The sequence below is a fragment of the Capricornis sumatraensis genome, chromosome 23 (assembly GCF_032405125.1).
Source record: "Capricornis sumatraensis isolate serow.1 chromosome 23, serow.2, whole genome shotgun sequence".
Classification (NCBI taxonomy): Eukaryota; Metazoa; Chordata; class Mammalia; order Artiodactyla; family Bovidae; genus Capricornis; species Capricornis sumatraensis.
Window position 1 is genome coordinate 10,852,237 of NC_091091.1, and position 24,032 is coordinate 10,876,268.

The 24,032-nt window shown below is 38.5% G+C and overlaps 1 protein-coding gene across 1 annotated transcript in view; it reads right to left on the reverse strand.

Annotated features, from left to right (window-relative positions):
• RNLS (renalase, FAD dependent amine oxidase) overlaps positions 1 to 24,032 on the reverse strand; it is a 283,909-nt gene that overhangs the window by 65,814 nt on the left and 194,063 nt on the right. Inside the window, exon 5 of the mRNA XM_068961684.1 lies at positions 5,157 to 5,330. Coding sequence (XP_068817785.1) covers positions 5,157 to 5,330 — 174 coding nt within the window. The remainder of the gene's footprint in view (positions 1 to 5,156; positions 5,331 to 24,032) is intronic.

The following is a 24,032-nucleotide window of genomic DNA, read 5'->3' on the forward strand; positions in this document are numbered from 1 at the left end:
GCTCTCTCCAAAACTTGACAGCAGACTTTATTTTGTGAACTCAACTCTGCCACCCTTTGTCCATTTTGTTGCTTCCCTACCCCTTCTTTTGTTAAGTACGTGTATTTATAGTATGAATTTTTGGTTCAATCAAACACCCCCAAATAAAGGCTGGAGTTGGGTAGTGTTAGTAACATAAAGAGACAATTCTTACTGGTCTACTTAAATACCAGTACAAATAAAACTGAGTGGAGTTACATTATATGGACATTTATATTATGTGAATTCAAATAAATATACTTAGCACCCTGGCCCCAGAGAGTGAGAAAAAATTGTTTAAATTTATTTATTTATTTTTGGCTATGCTGGGTCATCACTGTTAAAAGGGCTTTTCTCTAGTTGGTGAGCGGGGCCTGCTCTCTAGTTGTAGTGCAAGGGATTCTCATTTTGGTGGCCTCTCTTGCAAAGCACAGGCTCTAGGCATGAGAGCTTCAGGAGCTGCGGCTTGCAGGCTTTAAAGCACAGGCTCAGTAGTTGTGGCTATGGACTGAGTTGCATCTGGGATCCACCTGGATCAAGGATCAAACCCTTGTCTCCTGCTAACAGGGGGCCTCCTATAATTTAAAATTTACATAACCCAAAATTAATTTTTCATAAAACTGACAAAGGAAGGAAGGTATTTCTTTGCTGTCTGAAGTGGCATCACCATGGTGCACCATTTGGCAAAAACATGGTTCCCAGATACCTGACCCTCAAGCTTTAAAACTGTGAGATTGTTTATATACTTTAGAAAGTGTTGTTGTTTTTTCTTTCTGGTATTTCTATGGTTTCAAAGGGCTTCCCAGAGGGCAGTAGTGGTAAAGAACCTGCCTGCCAATGCAGGAGATGCCAGAAACTTGGGTTTGATTCCTGGGTCAGGAAGATCCCCTGGAGGAGGAAATGACAACCCTCTCCAGTATTCTTGCCTGGAAAATTCCATGGACAGAGGAGCCTGGAGGGCTACAGTCTATGGCATCGCAAAGAGTTAAACATGACTGAGAGTGCATGTGTGTACACATACATGATTTCAAAAGCTGCCCATCTTGTGAAAATTTATTAATATTCTCATGTTGTACTCTTTCAAGTTTGCATAGCTCTGATTTTATAAACTGGCTACTGCATTGTAGTGGTGGGTACTTTCACTCACCATCCTACTCCACTTGCCCAACGATTTACTCTGTTAGGCTGCATGACTGCTATTTCTTTCTTTCCTGTGCACCTTTCACAGTAGAAAATATCACTCTGGCCTACAAATGCAAACTCACAATTTCATCTGGCCTCACCCAAATAAACTGAAATCTATTGAATGTTAGCAAAATGGCTATACTGAATTTACTGAACTTTAAGTCACTCTTCAAAATATCATGTAGTTTTCAGGTATTTTCAAAGATAATTTTGAATATACATGATTCTTTTCTTTACATGTCAACTTTACTACCTTATCTTCCACATGAGATATGAATCTACTTGAAGAGAATGGAAATTATTTGTTGCCAACCCAGCATCACTATTCTCTTCTTTCTTCCCCACAAACTCATGTTTTATTCAGCTATCTATTCTTATGTGGGGTGTTTCCCAGGTGGCTTCACAGTAAAGAATCTGCCTGTCAATTCAGGAGACTCAGGAGACATGGATTCAATCCCTGGGTGGAGAAGATCCCCTGGAGGATGAGAAGTAAAGGGCAACCCATTACAGTATTCTTGCCTGGAAAATCCCATGGACAGAGGAGCCTGGTGGGCTAGAGTCCATGGGGTTGTGAAAAGTTGGACATGACTGAGTGACTAAGCACACAGGCATGCACTCATATGACTCAAGGGAAGATGATCCTAATACCAGTTCCAGGAGTATATCTTGATTTGTCTGTAGGATTGTAATGGTGGTCCCACCCCCGCTTGGCAGTGATTGGTTTCAGACTTGTGAGTAACCCACGATGGCCTGTAACACAATTATGACCTATAATACAAGATAGTCTGTTGAGGGGTTTCTGGAAAGATTTCCTTGATCTCAGAAAAGGACAGAGACAGTAACAGTTCTTATTCCTCCTAAGCATGTTGCTGGGTTTGGATGTGACTCCAACAGTTATTGCCATCTTGCTACCACTCCTCTAAAGGATGTCAACATTAAGAATGGAAGAGAGCATTTCTCTGATAATGAGTGACGCTGAGCATCTTTTCATGTGTTTGTTAGCCATCTGTTTGTCTTCTTTGGAGAAATGTCTGTTTGGTTCTTTGGCCCATTTTTTGATTGGGTCGTTTATTTTTCTGGAGTTGAGCTGCAGGACCTGCTTGTATATTTTTGAGATTAATTCTTTGTCAGTTGCTTTGTTTGCTGTTATTTTCTCCCATTCTGAAGGCTGTCTTTTCACTTTGCTTGTAGTTTCCTTCGTTGTGCAAAAGCTTTTAGGTTTAATTAGGTCCCATTTGTTTATTTTTGCTTTTATTTCCATTACTCTGGGAGGTGAGTCATAGAGGATCCTGCTGTGATTTACGTCGGAGAGTATTTTGCCTATGTTTTCCTCTAGGAGTTTATAGTTTCTGGTCTTATGTTTAGATCTTTAATTTATTTTGAGTTTATTTTTGTGTATGGTGTTAGAAAGTGTTCTAGTTTCATTTTTTTACAAGTGTTTGACCAGTTTTCCCAGCACCATTTGTTGAAGAGATTGTCTTTTCTCCATTGTATATTCTTGCCTCCTTTGTCAAAGATAAGGTGTCCATAGGTGTGAAGATTTATCTCTGGGCTTTCTATTTTGTTCCATTGATCTATATTTCTGTCTTTGTGCCAGTACCATACTGTCTTGATGACTGTGGCTTTGTAGTAGAGCCTGAAGTCAGGCAGGTTGATTCCTCCAGTTCCATTCTTCTTTCTCAAGATTGCTTGGGCTATTTGAGGCTTGAGGTTCCATCTCACGCTGATCAGAATGGCTGTTATCCAAAAATCTACAAACAATAAATGCTGGAGAGAGTGTGGAGAAAAGGGAACCCTCTTACACTGTTGGTGGGAATGCAACCCAGTACAGCCACTATGGAGAACAGTGTGGAGATTTCTTAAAAAACTGGAAACAGAACTGCCATATGACCCAGCAATCCCACTGCTGGGCATACACACCAAGGAAACCAAAATTGAAAGAGACACGTGTACCCCAATGTTCATTGCAGCACTGTTTATAATAGTGAGGACATGGAAGCAACCTAGATGTCCATCAGCAGATGAATGGATAAGAAAGCTGTGGTACATATACACAATGGAATATTACTCAGCCATTAAAAATAATATATTTGAATCAGTTCCAATGAGGTAGATGAAACTGGAGCCTATTATTATGCAAAGTGAGTAAGCCAGAAAGAAAAACACCAATACAGTATACTAACGCATATATATGGAATTTAGAAAGATGGTAATTATAACCCTATATGCGAGACAGAAAAAGAGACACAGATGTATAAAGCAGTCTTTTGGACTCTGTGGGAGAAGGCGAGGGTGGGATGATCTGAGAGAATAGCATTGAAACATGTATATTATCATTTGTGAAACAGATTGCCAGTCCAGGTTCGATGCATGAGACAGGGTGCTCAGGGCTGGTGCACTGGGATGACCCAGAGGGATGGGATGGGGAGGGTGGTGGGAGGGGGGTTCAGGATGGGGAACACATGTATGCCCATGGCTGATTCATGTCAATGTATGGCAAAACCACTACAATACTGTAAAGTAACTAGCCTCCAATTAAAATAAATAAATTAAAAAAAGAAAAAACTCTTAGAAAAAAAAAAGAATGGAATAGAGCAGAGATGGATAAATCCTAGGTCCTTGAAGATACTGCTCTTTTATTGACTCAATCAGTCACAAAGTCTCCCTAGCTTCTTCCTTCTAATGTATCAGTTAGATTGGGCTGCCATAGACTGGATGGCTTAAACAACAGACATTTACTTCTTTCAGTTCCAGCGAAGGGAAGTCCAAGCTCAAGGTGCCGGTTGATTTGGTTTCTGGTGAGGACTCTCTTTCTGGCTCACAGACAGAAGGTTTGACATATAACATGAGAAGATCAAGGGCTATTTTCCTTTTCTCAAAACAAAGCAGTTGTCAAGTTAAAAATGGTTAGTCCATTGCTGTTACAGGGCATTTCACGAACTGCTGATTGTACATATATGTGATATCATGTTAACATAAACAGGCCAGCCCTTAGGGAGTTTTAAGTTATAAAAGAAACATTTTTCTAAGATCATGTGCTCTGATATAAAAACCATACTCCAGCCCAGTTCTGTCATTATAAAGTTCTGGCAAGCCAAGAGATGTTAGTTGGTGATTTTATCAGGCAAAACTTTTAACTAATGCTTGATGAAACCATCACTGTACCATAAAACACCATAACAAATTGCAGTGACGATTCTTTTTAAGAACTTAGTCATTTTAGATCATTACAGTTTCTTCCACAAAAAGTAGTATCTTAGTGATCACTACAATTCTACAAATAAGAATATGCTTTCACCTTTATGACCAAAAGGAATCAGTTATGTTTATTCTTGCAATTCAAATCTAATTTTAGTGTCTTCAACAAAAAAGGGTGGAGTGTAGATTTTCTCCTATCCTAGGAAAGCTCATATGAAACATTTTACCTATTATTTCACTTACATTGTATACAAAGTAATTTTATGTAGTCTTCTAGATGAACATTAAATAAATAAAATTATATCGTAGTGAAGGATTTTCATAATGTAGCAAAATTCACTTTTTATATCCAGCCTGGCAAGTGGAAAGAGCAGTACTCATCAAATTTTAAAAACAAAACCAAATAAACAAAAAACAAACTCCATCAAGAAACAAATGATGAGAGATCTATTTGCATATAGATGGATCCATATTAAAGCAATAGAAACTTGGGCCATTTTGAAATCTTAAACCTTCTGACACTATTTTCATAAACTCAAGTAATACAAACCATGTGGTGAATGATTTTCTGAAAAACTTTTCTGGTTTCACTGTGTATTTTATTATTGGCCAAATGTGACATTAAATTTTATCCCCCGTGGCTTGGAGTTAAATGCTTGCTCTGTTCAGAATGGCAACACTCAATTAAACAGCATTTTTCATGATCTACACCCACCATTGTTACTGTATTTAAGGGAAATAATGGGGGTACTGACCTATATTGCGTTTCTTATTATCAATGGAGATGAAGCGAATGCAGGGATTACTGGTGATGTACCGCCCAGCCCAAGGGACATCAATCTTCGTGCCAGCTTCATAAAAGAGGCCCAGAGCGTAGCGAGAGGAGTAGCTCACAGACTCCAGTTGCTGCCTTTGGCATTCACTAATTACTGTGGAAGAAAAAGTACAGGGCATCAAACTTGAAAATATCATCTTTCCTTTCAGCACATCAAATACCACACTCCTTTAAATCAGTTCCAACTGTTTTTACTGACTCCATCTCACTTACAATGAATTTTGAAAGGTAATGTAAAATAGCATCAGCTCTAATTTCTTTGCAGAATGATTACTGTCCTTGGCACACTCGTTTTCATCACACTGAAGGTCCAAACTCTTTTGACTGGCATTTAAAATGTCTCTGAGTCTGACACTAAGTTGTTTTTCTAGCTTTGTATCCTAGTAATTATCCTGGGACTGGCTGGCAACATTGCAACATGATAGATCCCATTCACGGAGCACTTACTGTGGACCAGGGTCTTTGCCAGACATGTAACATGAGCATTTCACTCTATCCAGCAACCACCATACAAGGTGGGTATTATTCCCATGTTATAGGAGGAGACTAATGATTCATCTCGTGGATCTCTTAAGTTCTTGCATGTCATACAGTCACTGTTTGCTTGTCATCTTTCTGCCAGTCAATTAGCATCGTTTCTGGAGCACAGGGACTATGCCTTAGTCTTTTTTGTTACAGTCCTCTGCCCTACTCATTACAAAAATACAAAGAAGGAATGTATAGAGGAATAGAAAGGCAAACAAGACATATGCAAAATTAGTTAAAGCGTAGGAGGTAAATAATCAAGAAATGGAAAAATACTGGGAAATGAATTAGGCAGGTTTGGGTTCAAAACCCAACTCTACCACTTAGTAGGTAGGTGACCCTGGTCAAGCTATTAATACTTATTCTAACTATAATTCTTGTCTATAAGTGGTAAAATAGGGTGCATTAGTCTGTTGCGAGGATTATATGAATAATGCATATCACAATGCATGGCATATGATAAGTGTTCATTGTTTTTCTCTATTATAGAGAGAAAAATATTTAGGAAAATGGGACAATGTTCCATCCTGGGATGAAAAAGGAAAGAAGCCCCCTCCCACCCTGCTTACATTTTAATCTCCATCTCCAGTCTTCCTATCTTTAAGGGTCTCAGGGAGCTCCTTGTTCATGTACTCACATTAATAATTTGAGTCTCAGAGAAGGCCATAGTTCTATTCTGAAGGCGTAAGGCAAGCAGTTCAGAAATGGAACATATGAAAAATTCTCATTTAATTGGTGAAAAATATCCTAATCTAGTAGGCAAACCTCAAGGATTGTGATGCTCTTGCTGCTAAGTCACTTCAGTCCTGTCTGACTCTTTGCAACCATATGGACAGTAGCCTGGCAGGCTTCTCTGTCCATGGGATTCTCCAAGCAAAAATACTGGAGTGGATTGCCATGCCCTCTTTCAAGGAATCTTCCCAACCCAGGGATCGAACCTGTGTCTCTGATGTTTTCCTGCACTCACAGGCAGATTCTTTACCACTAGAGCTACCTGGGAAGCCACCTGGGAAGGATGGGGATAACTTCAGCTAAACTTTAGAGAAGTGGCTTTTGGAGGAAGACAGAAGGGAAGAAGGGTATTCAATAAATTATTTAAGCACAGTAATAATCCTAACATTATCACAGCATATTCTTGGCTACAAAACACTTTTAGAACCAAGACTTCATTTAATCTTCACAAAATCCCTGCAAGATAGATGATTTTGCCACCCTAATTTTATATCACTATGAAGCTGAGATTCAGACAGGTTAAGTAACTTGCCCTAGGTTACACAGCTTCCAAGTTTGTGTGGCCAAGATGAAGCAGGAATTCCTGCACTGGAGTCATGAGTATCTTCATCACTTCTACACTTCCCTTCCAGATCTGCACGTCTGAGCTTCAAGATGAACTTTAGCATTGCTTTCTCCTCTGACATTACCGGTTATTTTGCACTCAGAAGTAAAAGCCATTGTTTCTTTTAACCATCATTTTCAGTCTTATTAAAAGATTTATTTACTTGATAAATGAATGATCTTCTGACACTGGCCTTGTTACACTCGTATCCTGGGCTTCATTTTATTATTTAACCTACTTTTGGAGCTATGGGGCCTGATATTATGCTTACTGCTTTTCTTTATGAAAACACAGATCTTCAGAAATCATAAAATATTCTCACTAGGAAGAGAGAGGAGGAGATGAAGGAGACTCATACTAGCAGGTGAGCACATATTATGGACTTGAGGGCTATCATGGTTTCCCTTTTTTTTTCAGTTAAAAAAATAAACCAACAAAACTGTGAAATCAGCTATTTTAGCAACTGAAAGGGCTTAAAACTCTCCCCTTTTTAAAAAAAACATATTTTTTTCTTTGTACAAAAACTGAAGGGTCAACTAGGTTGACAACCAAACTGGACCTTTTCCTCCCCTGCCACACACATTAGTACATTTAGCTAGTTTTTAGACAAGCTGCCAAGTAGCAAATCCCACTGGGTAGCCTTTTGAAAAGGTAATTGATATCTATATAGAAACAGAGATTAACCTTAGACACCCTTGTCTGCTCCAGGGCCTCTACAATTCATTCTGAGAACAGGGAGGCAAGACTTTTGACTGAAACAATCTCAATTTCTGTACAGATTCACTTCCAAATAATTTTATCTTCTGGGCCTAGAAAGTTTTGATTGTTGCAGGATCTAACAGAATGGTTTTATTTTGTCTGAAAATTTTTGTAATGCAAATTGCTGGAGGGAGCTGCCCTAGGTCCTAAATATATACATTTTGGCAAGGAAAATAAATGAGTTCTTTACTATCATGTATTTAAAAGGGCCACAAAATAAAGGCTCATGTAAAAGTGCTTGATTCCAATATAATAAAACTTTACTTGGATGTCACTCTCAATTAATTCTAAACCACAAGAATTATATAATTTTTGTAATTATACACACAAACACACATGCATATATAGTATATATATATATAATTAATATAATTTATGGCTATCTGATGTAAATAAAGTGACTATAAGTTGTATTGAAGGGGGTAGTTTATAGTTTACATTCATACTTCTGTCAATTAGGAGAACTGTTCTTATTCCATTCTCCTTGTGCCAACGCCAGTGCGTACATGAGTACATGCAGGCTTGGGGGAGGGGAAGAACAGAAGAGGGAAGGAGAGAGAAACAGAAGACCTGACTGCTACTCCTGAATAAATTAAGTACATATTTAATTTCATTTTTTTGTTTGTTTCTTAAGTAATTTAATTCTTTAGTTGCCTAACATATAGAAGAGGGTTGAACATACATATTTTGCCTTAATTCCTGTGTGGTTTGTGATGATCTCATTTATTCATTCATTCATTGCTTGCTACATGATGGCAGGCATTGTTCTTGATGTTAAGGATATAATAAAGTCCCTGCTTTCAGGTAGCTTACATATACCAGTTATCAATAAATAACCAAGTAAATGGTATGTCAGTTGGTGATACAAATTATGAAGAAAAATAAAGCAGGGTAAAGGGATAAAAGTGACAGGTCTGGGCAGTAAGGCTATTTTAAATAGGCTTTCAAGGATGTGTCCCCTTTGAGGATTTTATTCTGATTGATATGGGAACCATTGCTACTGGTTATGAGCCAAGGACAGATGTAACCTGGCTCCTATTTTAAAAACTATCCTGGCTACAAATGAGGACTCCAAGGATGCATGAGAGGAACTGGGGAAAATAGGTATTGAAGTAGTCTTAGGTTGGAGATAACAGCAGAGAAGATCAGAAGTAGTTACATTTTGGATGTAATACATGTCTATGTGTATACGTGTGTGTATAAATACATACATTTGCATTATATATTTTTTATAAATATATGTATGCAGGTATTATATATATATACCACATATATATATAATTTTAATTAAGACTTAACTATACTTACAGAAAAGAATGCCTTAAGTTTTCATAAAGTGAATGTACCAGAATAATCATTTTGCCAACAAAGGTCTGTATAAGTCAAAGCTATGCTTTTTCCAGTAGTCACATGCGGATGCTGGAGTTGGACCACAGAGAAGACTGAGCGCTGAAGAACTGATGCTGTCAAACTGTGGTGCTGGAGAAGACTTTTCAGAGTCCCTTGGACAGCAAGGAGATCAAACCAGTCAATTCTAAAGGAACTCAACCCTGAATATACATTGGAAGGATTGATACTGAAGTTAAAGCTCCAATATTTTGGCCACCTGATGTGAAGAACTGACTCACTGGAAAAGATCCTGATGCAGGGCAAGACTGAAGGCAAAAGGAGAAGGGGGCAGCAGAGGATGAGATAGATAGATAGATAGCATTACCGGCTCAATGGACATGAATTTGAGCAAACTCTGGGAGATAGTGGAGGACAGAGGAGCCTGCATTCCACAGTCCACGGGGTCTCAAACAGTCAGACACAATTTAGCGACTAAGCAACAACAACACACTGTATCTATTCTACCTCTGATGGACATTTGGATTGTTTACAGTTTTGACAGTTATAAATGTAACATAAAGAACATATGTATGTGCTTCTTTTGTGTATCTACTAGGGATTCCTCGATCACGGAACAAAGTGTGATATATTCTACTTTTTTGGAATGATAGAAATCAATCTCTTCAAAACAAATCCTTGGGCCCAGGAGTCTTCCTAATGAAAGTATTTTATGATTTCTGAAGGCCTGTTATTTTTCAAAAAAAAAAAGCAACACAGTAATGTGTTCACCTGAATTTCTCTTTACTGAAGGCTGATGTTTTTTTGTCACAACAATGAATATTTCAATAATAATAGTAAAACAAACACCTTTTAGCATTAGTTTGATATTCATTATCAATACTGTAGCTAATGGTAAATGCTATATTGATGGGAAATCTGTGCTCACAGCAGTAACCTCCTTCTAGAAGTTTTTTTGTTTATACCCAGTTATAGAGGATGGCTAATTTCCCAATTTGTTACCATATATGAAGAATTTCAGCTCAGGGACAGTTGAAGTTAGGAAGTCAGTTTGTAGTATAATTATTTAAGCTCTCCACCAGTGGATACTGGCTACTCTTGATTTACTTATTACTGTTTTATCTTTTATACTGAATTCCAAGAATATCAAGAAATTTTATGCACAAATTCATTCTTAATCTTAGACCATCTAATTCTGTGGGTACATGAAACCAATAGTATTTTAGCTGAATAGCCAGTTGTTCTTTACTCAAAGTGGTTGTAGAAATAGTGCTGAAAGATCTATTTTCCATATATAGTTCTCCTAGCAGGCCAGTAGAGTCTAAACTTCTACCAATCATGAGTCATTCCTTTTGTGTAAAAGCATCACAGAACCAGTCTCATTTCATTTCACCTGGAATAAATTGGACGTTCACGTGGATTCTATGAGTATTGAAGTCATCACGCCTGGAAGCACATTTTCAAAAATAGCTTTGGCAAGCAATAAATCTAAAGTTTACTGGGGACAGACTTCAGCAGTTGTATCTATGTGAGATTTCCCCAGGGAAATATTTCTTCCATCCTGAGAGGTATCTCTGGAGTTAGAAAAATTTGGGTTTGAAATCTGGCTCTGACCCAGAATCTGTGTGACCTTGGTCAAATTGCTCAATCCCCCTAAGCATCTGTTTTCTTATAAAATGAGAATGAGAACAGTGCTGCCCTTAAAGGATTGTTAAGAAAATTAAATGAGATAATATCAAGTGCTTAGCATAATGCCTAACATATAAGTGTACCACAAAAACCCAGCACTGCAATTCTTGAATTTAAATACCTTTCGAGGTGTCTATATATAAAGTATAACATACTTTAGAAAAAGTTTTTTGAAGCCTTTAGAGGCAATATCCTAAGTTTCAAGCACATCAAGATAATATTAAATCAAAGATATCTCTTTGGTAGGTAAAGTATACATACTGGGTACACTTCACTTTTCAGAGCAGAGGGTAAAAAACCAAAACATTTCTTTGAAAAGTAAGATGTATTAAAGATTCTAAAACCATTTCAGATAATAGTTTTTGAAAAATTATAATAAACCATGGACTTCTTTAGCTATCTAATCTAGAATGCTGACTGAAGATTTATCTTTTGAAAGTAATGAAAACTCATATTTTGTATCATCATTATCCTAGTACACTGGCATTACATTTTCTTAATCCTAATCCTAGCCCAGGATTATATAAAAATGAAAGGTGCCAAATAAATGGGCTTCTCTGTATTATCAAAAACAAAAATATCTTTATTAAAAATTTAAGATTAAGCTGGTTTCACACTCATGTTTAGGGAGAATGCTAATCATTATCTGAATACAAACTTTAACAGGTACATTCCACCTAGTTGCGACACACAGCTGTTTTTTTTTGGGGGGGGGCAAAGGGAGTAATTCAGTTCAGTTCAGTCACTCAGTCAAGTCCAACTCTTTGCGACCCCAATGACTGCAGCACGCCAGGCCTCCCTGTCCATCACCAACTCCTGGAGTTTACTCAAATTCATGTCCATTGAGTCAGTGATGCCATCCAACCATCTCATCCTCTGTTGTCCCCTTCTCCTCCCACCTTCAATCATTCCCAGCATCAGGGTCTTTTCAAGTGAGTCATCTCTTCACATCAGGTGGCCAAAATATTGGAGTTTCAGCTTCAACATCAGTCCTTCCAAAGAATATTCAGGACTGATTTCCTTTAGGATGGACTGGTTGGATCTCCTTGCTGTCCACGGGATTCTCAAGAGTGTTCTCCAACACCACAGTTTAAAAGCATCAATTCGTTGGCATTCAGCTTTCTTTATAGTCCAACTCTCACATCCATACATGACTACTGGAAAAACCATAGCTTTGACTAGATGGACCTTTGCTGGCAAAATAATGTCTCTGCTTTTTAATATGCTGTCTAGGTTGGTCATAAGTTTTTTTTCCAAGGAGCAAGTGTCTTTTAATTTCATGGCTGCAGCCATCATCTGCAGTGATTTTGGAGCCTCCCTAAATAAAGCCTGTCACTGTTTCCAAAGTTTCCCTATCTATTTGCCATGAAGTGATGGGACCAGATGCCATGATCTTAGTTTTCTGAATGTTGAGTTTTAAGCCAACTTTTTCACTCTCCTCTTTCACTTTCATCAAAAGGCTCCTTAGTTCTTCTCTGCTTTAGAACACATTAAAAATCAGAGACATCTTAGGATAATTAAGTTCATATCTAGTAAGGGAAGTTTACCATGTTTCTCAAATTTCGTGGGACCATCAAATCAATGCATTCAGTTCAGCCACTCAGTGGTGTCTGACTCTTTGTGACCCCATGGACTGCAGCACGTCAGGCTTCCCTGATCATCACCAATTCCAGAAGCCTGCTCAAACTCATATCCATTGAGTTGGTGATGCCATCCAACCATCTCATCCTCTGTCATCCCTTTCTCCTGCCTTCAATCTTTTCCAGTATCAAGGTCTTTTCTAAGGAGTCAGTTCTTCGCTTCAGGTGGCCAAAGTATTGGAGCTTCGGTTTCAGCATCAGTTCTTCCAATGAATATTCAGGAATGATTTCCTTTAGGATTGACTGGTTTGATCTCCTTGCTGTCCAAGGGGCTCCCAAGAGTCTTCTCCAACACCACAGTTCAAAAGCATCAGCTCTTCGGTGCTCAACTTTCTTCATGGTTCAACTCTCACATTCATAGACGACTACTGGAAAAACCATAGCTTTGACTAGACGGACCTTTGCCAGCAAAGTAATGTCTCTGCTTTTTAACACGCTGTCTAGGTTGGTCATAGCTTTTCTTCCAAGAAGCAAGTGTCTTTTAATTTCAAAATCAACGCCTTAAGTGGCGTTAAAAAGGGAAGAAAAGATACTTCCTACTCCCAGCTCACCAGATGAATCAGAAAGTAAAGGAAGTATAGGAATTTAGGTGCTGACATTTGTTTGTCACAACGGGCATTCCAGAGTTGTGAGGTATTTGAGGGGATAGATACTCAATGATCCTCTGGCTCAATACTGCCTTAATGAAAACATTGGCACTTCTCACAGTTGTTAAGTTTCCTTCCTCTCATTTTGGGCCAGTTATACCACTGTAAATGTATTTGTTTTTTTTTTAAAGTTCACAGAGTATTAACATGTTAGAATACTATGCAAATTTAAAGAAGTCATAAACAACATTTATTGCTTTGGTTAAAAAAGATTCCTAGGACCCTGAGACATAAAGACACTGCAGCTTCTAAGCTATAATAATACTTACTTGATTATGACTTAATCTTATTTTGTTTGTGGTAAAAATAATAAACAGGGAATTATTTTAGGAGGAAGTTCTTAGGCTTCCTGGCACTCCAGCTATACTGGGGCCAGAATTCATGCTGAAATGTCTTTGCAGTTCTGTGAAGGCCCAAACTGTTAGCGCTGTTTCTAGCACTGGTGATGAATCAGGTTTCCTCCCCTGCCCTCAGTGATCCAAGAGGGATTTCTAATCCCTGCTGTCTCTCCATTTCTCTAACCATAAGGAACAATCTGTCAAGGACAAAAACCAATGTTTTCTCTCCGGTCTGTTTCTGCTTTCTTGCCACTGTATCCCAGTGCCCTGTGAAAAGGAGTATTCAGCTATACAGCTGTGGCTGTAGTTGGCTCTTCATAAAGTCTTGGGCCTTCTCCCAATCATATAAAGTCTCTGCTGTGTTATATATTCACTATCCACTCTTCTCTTTATCTGGATGGAAGGTGTGTGAAACTAAAATGATAGTTGCTCATCTCTACGGCAATTAGTTCTATCCACAGGATTAGAAAAATAAGCATTTTTAAACATAGACGCCGTTTTCTGAAAGAATGTGGGATGATTTAACTCAAACATTGTTTGCGGTAAGTCCACTATGTGTCCAGCATTATGCCAGTCACCATAAAACACCTCTAAACAAAACACTGAACAGACTCTAGGATAGATTTTGGACTGAGACATTAAATAATTTGACCCTGGGTATTATCAATATTAGCCTTGGGAAACTTCTTTTTGGATATCAGAAGAGCAAACATATACAATAAGTCTGGAAACCACAATAATAAGGTTGGGAAATTCTTGCCTTATTTCCATGCATTCTAAATTTTTAGACTATTATGCCATCATTCTTATTATAGGAAAAGTGTTGAGCTTCAAATGAAAAAGAATATAATAATAAAGCATTGTGTGTACTCATATAAAATGTCACAGAATATCATACATATTTTACAGCCACTCTTCCCAGCCTATCCATTTAATTACTTTATGGCCATGCCATTCATGAGCAATATAGTCATTCTAAAATTCATAATAGTAAAAACTTTATTACATGTCACCTCATATTTTTATACAGATATATATTTTTATATTTAGGACTAGAGTTAATTTAGACTGAGGCAATGACTCAAAGAATTAATATTTTAACTCAAAACTTCCATAGTTTTAGAAATCAGAAAGCAAGGTTTATGAGGACCTGGAATCTGCAGTATTAAGGCAAAATGTCAGAGTCTGGTGGTGTAAGCTTTAGGACACTCAGAAATATGTTCATCTAGTACTTTGAAAACCCACTAGCTTCTTTTCTGTTTGCATAATAACAGCTCCCCACAATGCTTAGCTAAAGCCAAAGCAAATAAACTGGACTTGGGGATAAAACTGTAAGTGGCACCAGACTTCATTTAATGGAAGCCTGCAGCATTTTACTCATTTTAAGTCACCATACTCCCACAACTAACAAAAACCTTAATTTGATGAAAAGCACAATTATTTAAAAGTTTCTTTTTTTAATTAATTTATTGGTAAAACATTGTTCCTTTTTCTTTGTTATCTTTGGTTTGTTCCCATTTTAAACTTAAGTTTTTGCTGCCAAGTTTCAATCATTTCCCCCTATTTCTCATCTGACCTTTACATCACTGTGAATGTTTGACCTGAAACATCTGACAAAGGTTATCCTTAACTGAACACCTGCATTTCTGAGCCTCAGCAAAGAACTTTCTGTGTATAAATAAGTGCATATCAATATAATGTGATATACATATTTCTCCTTACTGAGCATCAGTTTCCTCATCTGTTAAGTAGTGGAATGACCTTCACTTTAAAGGGGTGATATGAAGATTAGAAATTTTAAGTTCTAAATATAACAAAGTTTTACATTCTGAATATTATAAAATTATATATATATATATGAATGAGCTTCCCTAGTGACTCAGTGGTAAAGAATCTGCCTATAGTATAGGAGATGTGCAGGAGATGTGGGTTCTATCCCTGGGTTGGGAAGATTCCCTGGAGAAGGAAATCCACTCCAGTATTCTTGCCTGGAAAAAATCTCATGAACAGAGGAGTCTGGCAGGCTACAGTCCATGGGGTCTCAAAAGTGCCAGACACAACTTTATATATATATATATATATATATATATATATATATATATATATATATATATATATATATATATATATATATATATATATATATATATATATATATATATATATATATATATATACACACATACATATACATACCAGGCACAAAATAGAGGCAAATCAAAAGTAATAATAACAAGTATTGCTCTTCTTGTCGCAGGGAAAGGAATTAATAAGATAGCCTTAACTGGTATAGGAAGGTATGCTGCTAAGTCACTTCAGTCATGTCCGCCAGACTCCCCTGTCCCTGGGATTCTCCAGGCAAGAACACTGGAGTGGGTTGCCCTTTCCTTCTCCAGTGCATGAAAGTAAAAAGTGAAAGGGAAGTCGCTCAGTTGTGTCCGACTCTTAGCGACCCCATGGACTGCAGCCCACCAGGCTCCTCCATCCAAGGGATTTTCCAGGCTAGAGTACTGGAGTGGGGTGCCATTGCCTTCTCCATAGGAAGGTATAGGAACGTACAATTATTAAAAGGAGATTTAGAAGAGGGAGCAAGGAAGGAAACAAAGAATTTTTCCTAACTCATCTTTGGAAAGATATAACTTTTATAGCCAATTTTATAGCCTCAAGGTGTTCATCTCTGACCTATAACTTAACTTCATTTAAATACTATTTTCTCAACAAGTTTATTCTATTACTTTTTTTTAAAACCAGGTATGGGTTTTTATCAGGTATCTGTTATTAATCAGAGTTAGTATATAATTTAAATCTAATATAGTCAACCAAAGCACTTCTTTAGCCTGGAACATACTAGGTAGTTTTCTTTCTTCTTATAACATATTCCAGATCCATTGTTCTACCATCTGCAGTCAGAAACATAAAATCCTCCTTTGCTTTCCTGTCCTAAACACTTACCTTCCAAACCTGTTTACTCTTTGTGTGCGTGTGTGTGTGTGTGTTAGTCGCTCAGTTGTGTCTGACTCTTTGAGGCCCTGTGGACTGTAGCCCGCCAGTCTCCTCTGTACATGGAATTTTCCAGCAAGTATACTGGAGTGGGTAGTTATTCCCTTCTCCAGGGGATCTTCCCAAACAAGATAAATGTATGCAGCTGCTAGAGCATCATCTCCATGATGGGATGACAAATAGGATCTTGTCATTGTATTATTTAAAGAGAAAGTTCCAAAGATCAAGTCTTTCTCCACACCTGTGTGCTTGGGGACATTGGAGGAGCCTGGTGGGTCGCAGTCCATGGGGTCACTAAGAGTCGGACATGACTGAGTGACTTCACTTTCACTTTTTACTTTCCTGCATTGGAGAAGGAAATGGCAACCCACTCCAGTGTTCTTGCCTGGAGAATCCCAGGGACGGGGGAGCCTCATGGGCTGCCGTCTATGGGGTCGCACAGAGTTGGACACGACTGAAGCGACTTAGCAGCAGCAGCAGCAGTCTCATTGATTACAAGAAAATTTAGAGTAAAAATATGGGATTACTTGATGAAGTCATGTCAGACATATCTGATCTCACCCTTCGTTATGGTTAACTCATGTATATGAGAATTCAATTGCAGATGCTTTTTTCAAGCTCCCACCCTACCACCTCACCCTCACCTTCAGCTTAGGTAGCAGACAGTCTGTCCTGATTAGATGGACACCTGATGGCTTACTTTAGCCACCTCCTTTCCTTTACTACAAACCCAAATCACCTCCTCTCCTCTCCCCTCCCCCTCATCCAAGGTGTTCTGCTGTCACAGAAAGATGTCTTCTTAGTCACCAACTGCCTTCTCTTCTCTTCCTCGTATTCTATTCACAAACAAAACAAGGGCCACTATCACAGTAACAGGACAGAATAAGTCCTTGACCCCCAAATAAATAGAAAATGGCCTTAATAGTTGGTAATGCAAGGATAAGGAAAATCACATATTTTGTAGTGAAATTAGAAGTAATAAAGGACCTACCTTGTAAGGGTTCCCTGGAGCCCCCTTCAGAATCTCACAAATGACTCCATCAACCTCATCTGGCTTTCCCTCAAGAACTAGTGTTCAGTATAAATAGAACACTTGCATTGTTCTCTACTTTATTTGAGCAAATGAATAGTATTTCTATTTTATTAAGGCTAAACAAAATGGAGATAGCAGATTGGAACACTGTTTCTATAAGGATGTGCTGTGCTCAGTCACTCAGTTGTGTTTAACTCTTTGCGACCCCACGGACTATAGCCCATCAGGCTCCTCTGTCCATGGAATTCTCCAGGCAGACTCCTGGAGTGGGTTACCATTTCCTTATCCAGGGGATCTTCCTGACCTAGGGATTGAACCGGAGTCTCTGGCATCTCCTGCATTGGCATGCGGATTCTTTACCACTAGGGCCCCTCTCTACCACGGAGAAGCCCCTTCTATAAGGATACACATTCCTAATTCAAAACAACCAGATTCCAGACAGAGAATTTATAGACTGAGAACTGCCTGGAGTGGGAACTCATTTATGTTCTGGTTTCTCACTCAGAACCAATTTCACTCATGCTAGCTTGTCCTTTTGCATAAAGATGCAGGGAAATGGTGCAAAAGGAGAAAATCAGAACAGGCAGCCCACAAAAAAAGTTAATTCACCTCTGTTTTGAGTAATGCATATAGAGAAATTGAATTGAATGATGCAGTGAATAAAATATTTATTTCATATATGCAATAGAGATGAATCAAGGTCACTCTGAGAAATTTAACTTTTTAATTTTTTAACTTGGTGTTTGTATTTTAAGAGCAATTGCAAAATAATAATCTATTATTCTCTTGCAAGTGTCAAAAAAGATGATATTATGGGGAAAACAGCTCCAACTATTACTCCAGGATGGCTAGAACAAGCATGCACTCTTCATTTCTCTTTGCTCGTCCCTGACTCCCCTGCCTTTATTTCTATGAAGGCAAGAAACAAAATCAGGGTAGGGTTATGAATTTGCGTAACAGTATATTCAGCAATCTAGCTGCATGAAATTTATGCAAATCCTCTGCTAAGTACCCTGCAGTTAACAGACAACTAACATTACGTAAATATTACAGGTATAGTAAATAAACAAAATCAGACATTCACATTAATAATATTAAAAGAACACAGCTTTAATAAAGAATATAAACTATTTTCTTTTTGGAAAAAAAAGCTTTGTTCTAAGGGTCTTGGTAAAAATACTACTCTATGTACTAATGCACTTAAAGAAAAAAACAACATAATACTTTAAATTTCACCAGAAATAGTAACCCATTTTACAAATCATTTCTTAAACTTAAGAAACTCTTTTATATAGGAAAATTCTCTTGAAGCAAAGTATTTGTGTAGCTTATTAAAATCACAAAATTAGCTACATGAGCTTCTTGCTCTCTTGAATATGATTAAAAAAATTCTTTAAAAAGTTCAGATACAAGGTAAGGTGTATTCTTCATGTTTCTCTCTCCCCCTCCCTCTCTCCTCCCACAGCTCTCTCTCACACACACAGAAAGCTTTTTTGCTATTCACTTGTAAACTCAAATCACTTAACTCTTGGTAGTTACAACAAAATACAGCAAAAAAAAAAGCAATTTTATGTTCAATAGTGGATATGCTCTAATGTTGAAGGGAGAAGGCAATGGCACCCCACTCCAGTACTGTTGCCTGGAAAATCCCATGGATGGAGGAGCCTGGTAGGCTGCAGTCCATGGGGTCGCTAAGATTCGGACATGACTGAGCGACTTCACTTTCACTTTTCACTTTCATGCATTGGAGAAGGAAATGGCAACCCACTCCAGTGGTCTTGCCTGGAGAATCCCGGGGACAGGGGAGCCGGGCGGGCTGCCGTCTCTGGGGTCCCACAGAGTCGGACACGACTGAAGCGACTTAGCAGCAAAGAGCGAGTCAAATTAAGGACAGAGAATTTCTTTGCTTTTGTTTACATAAATGTGAAAATGTATAGCTATTAAGTGGAGTGTGCAAAATTAATAATTTTTCATATTCTAATAAAATGAGCAGTCTTTTTAAAATTTTATTTTTAATTGGGGGATAATTGCTTTACAATATTGTGTTGGCTTCTGCCATACAACAACATGAATCAGTCATTAGTATACATATGTCCTCTCCCTCTTGAACCTCCCCACCAGTCCTCACCCCAACGCACCTCTCCAGGTTGTCACAATTTTGCATGTCGAGCTCCCTGTGTTACACAGCAATTTCCCATAGCTATCTGTTTTACATAAAGCAGTGTATATGTTTCAATGCTATTCTCTCAATTTTTCTCACCTTCTTCTTCCCCCAGGCTACCCTTGTTGCTCAGCTGGTAAAGAATCTGCCTGCAGTGCAGGAGACCTGGGTTTGATCCCTGGGTTGGGAAGGTCCTCTAGAGAAGGGAAAGGTTACCCACTCCAGTATTCTGGCCTGGAGAATTCCATTGACTGTATAGTCAATGGGGTCACAAAGAGTTGGACATGACTACCACTGTGTCCAAAATCTGTTCTCTGTGTCTGAGTCTGTAGTCAGGCCCTACAAATAGGTTCATCAGTATCATCTTTCTAGCTTCCATATATACATATTAATATTCAGTATTTGTTTTTCTCTTTCTGACCTACTTCACTCTGTATAACAGGCTCTAGATTCATCCACCTCACTAGAACTGACTCAAAACAGTCATTTTTTAACAACATTTTGAGTAACGAAGAAATTTGTCCAAGACCAAGTTGTTGTTTTTTTTAATCAGGCAAAAACATAATGGTAAATTTAGCCTAATTTTTTTTCTTATCTTCCCTTTTTATCCCCCCTCCTACTCTTTCTCCCAAAGAATGAATGAAACTGGGAAGAAATATCAGCCTGATATATGGTAAATGGTCTCCAGTTATCTGATTTGCATTTTCCTGATAACCAGTGTGGTAGATAGAGTTTCCCTGAATGGGTGCAATGATATCCCTCATCATACATTCTTTTGTTACATCCTTTCCATCAAGATGTAGGGTCTATGTGCCCTGTCTTTGAATTTGAGACAGCTTATGACTAATGAAGAACTGGCACCATAAAATACCATCTATGCCTGGTTCTTTTGGGATGCTCAATCTTGGAACCCAGTCTCCATGTTATGCAGAATCTGCTTGAAAGGTGCACAGGTGTCTGGTGGACAGCTCCAGCCTACACCAGTGTCAACCTGGACAGTGGAATGAAGGTGCCTCCAGGAGGTATCATCCCCCAGCTGTGGAGTCACCCACAAGCTTTTGAGTCCTTCTAGAAGAGATCTATCTCAGACACTACAGAGCTAAGGGAAGCTGTTCCCATTGTGATCTGTCCAGATTTCTGACCTGCAGAGTTGCTAAGGTAGTACAATGGTTGTTTTATAACTAAATTTTGGTGTGATCTGTCACACTGCAATTAACAACCAGGGAGGTACATCCTCTTTTCATATGATTACTGACAATTTGCATTACTTCTGTGAACTTTGCCCTTTGACTCCCGTGTTGTTGTTGTCTTGTTCATATATTCCGCGTGTAATCCTGCACTTGTTATAGATATTGCAAATGTATTCAATCAGTTGTTTCTAGGTGATAGAAAACTTTGTGTTTTATGCAGTCAAATTTTCCAATTTTTTTCTTTTTCAGTCTTGAGATTTTGTATCTTCAAGGAAAGGCTTTTCCAAATGAATATTATAAAAATAATCCTATAGTCTCCCAGTAATTTTACACCTTTATGTATGATTAACTCTTTTTTATAACTGAAGTACAGTTGATTCACAATGTTGTATTAGTTTCAGGTATACAGCAAAGTGATTCAGTTATGTATGGATATGTACATATTATTTTCCATTATAGGTTATTACAGGATATTGAATTATGACCAACTCTTTAATCCATCTTTAAATTATCTTATATGGTATAAAGTAGGAGAAATTGAATTCCTTTGAAGCAGATAGTCAGTTGTCTTTATATTATTTATTTAAATAATCTTTCTCCAGTGATTTAATATGCTTCTTTTATCATCTAAATTCTTAAATATATGTCAATTTCTGGACTCCATTCTGACCCACTGATCAATTAGACCATTTCTGCTGCTGCTGCTGCTGCTAAGTCACTTCAGTTGTGTCCAACTCTGTGCAATTTTAATTTCTATAGCTTTCTGATATATTTTAATATCTGATAGAGCAAGTAACCTGGCCTCATTTATTCCCCGCACTCCAAATTTCTTGGTTAACTTTAAATATTTCATCTTTCAGATGAATTTTAGAAACAAATTGTCAATTGTCTTATTAAGAAAATTGTTCTGACTAATGTGGGGCTAAGTGACTGTGAAGTCAAGTGGGCCTTAGAAAGCATCACTACGAACAAAGCTAGTGGAGGTGATGGAGTTCCAGTGGAGCTATTTCAAATCCTGAAAGATGATGCTGTGAAAGTGCTGCACTCAATATACCAGCAAATTTGGGAAACTCAGCAGTGGCCACAGGACTGGAAAATGTCAGTTTTCATCCCAATCCCAAAGAAAGGCAATGCCAAAGAATGCTCAAACTACCACACAATTGCACTCATCTCACATGCTAGTAAAGTAATGCTCAAAATTCTCCAAGCCAGGCTTCAGCAATATGTGAACTGTGAATTTCCAGATGTTCAAGCTGGTTTTAGAAACAGCAGAGGAACCAGAGATCAAATTGCCAGCATCCGCTGCATCATGGAAAAATCAAGAGAGTTCCAGAAAAACATTTCTTTCTGCTTTATTGATTATGCCAAAGCCTTTGACTGTGTAGATCACAAGAAACTGTGGAAAATTCTGAAAGAGATGGGAATACCAGACCACCTGACCTGCCTCTTGAGAAACCTATATGCAGGTCAGGAAGCAACAGTTAGAACTGGACATGGAACAACAGACTGGTTCCAAATAGGAAAAGGAGTACGTCAAGGCTGTATATTGTCACCCTGCTTATTTAACTTCTATGCAGAGTACATCATGAGAAACACTGGGCTGGAAGAAGCACAAGCTGGAATCAAGATTGCTGGGAGAAATATCAATAACCTCAGATATGCAGATGACACCACCCTTATGGCAGAAAGTGAAGAGGAACTAAAAAAGCCTCTTGATGAAAGTGAAAGTGGAGAGTGAAAAAGTTGGCTTAAAGCTCGACATTCAGAAAACGAAGATCATGGCATCTGGTTCCATCACTTCATGGGAAATAGATGGGGAAACAGTGGAAACAGTGTCAGACTTTATTTTTTGGGCTCCAAAATCACTGCAGATGGTGACTGCAGCCATGAAATGAAAAGACGCTTACTCCTTGGAAGAAAAGTTATGACCAACCTAGATAGTATATTCAAAAGCAGAGACATTACTTTGCCAACAAAGGTCCATCTAGTCAAGGCTATGGTTTTTCCTATGGTCATGTATGGATGTGAGAGGTGGACTGTGAAGAAAGCTGAGCACCAAAGAATTGATGCTTTTGAACTGTGGTGTTGGAGAAGACTCTTGAGAGTCCCTTGGACTTCAAGGAGATCCAACCAGTCCATTCTGAAGGAGATCAACCCTGGGATTTCTTTGGAAGGAATGATGCTAAAGCTGAACCTCCAGTACTTTGGCCACCTCATGCGAAGAGTTGACTCACTGGAAAAGACTCTGATGCTGGGAGGGATTGGGGGCAGGAGGAGAAGGGGACGACAGAGGATGAGATGGCTGGATGGCATCACTGACTCGATGGACGTGAGTTTGAGTGAACTCCGGGAGCTGGTGATGGACAGGGAGGCCTGGAGTGCTGTGATTCATGGGGTTGCAAAGAGTCGGACACGACTGAGTGACTAAACTGAACTGAAGTGACATATTTATTGTACTGAGTCCTCTTGAACATGAGTATATTTCCTTATTCATCCAGGTCATTTTTTAGGGCCTTTAGTAAAGTTTTAGTGTTTTCTTCATTACTACAATTCTTATTTGATTCATTTCTAGTTAGTTTACTGTTTTTGTTATTGTTGAAGATAGAGGTTTTTTTTAGAAGAGTATATTTTTTAATCAGTCATTTCTATAATAAAAATAGAAAATTGTGCATGTGTTTATTTATACCTATATATATTAAAATATATTTTATATTTTTTACATTTAGCTTTCTATTCCCTGGTGGCTCAGATGGTAAAGCATCTGCCTGCAATGCGGGAGACCCGGGTTCAATTCCTGGGTCTGGAAGATCCCCTGGAGAAGGAAATGGCAATCCACTCCAGCACTCTTGCCTGGAAAATCCCATGGATGGAGCAACCTGATAGGCTACAGTCCATGGGATCGCAAAGAGTTGGACACGACTAAGCGACTTCACTTCACTTCACTTCACTTCTGTTATTTACTGAAAGGTCAGGGTGAGGTCAGGACGAAAGGTCAGGGAAAGGTCAGGCGTGCTGAGGCATGCCCGGGCATGTCGGGACATGCCCCGGCAGAGGGCGCTGCAGACACACCCCGGAGACGGGCTGGCAACCAAGCCGACCAATCAGGAGCCGACACGAAGCCCTCGCCGTCC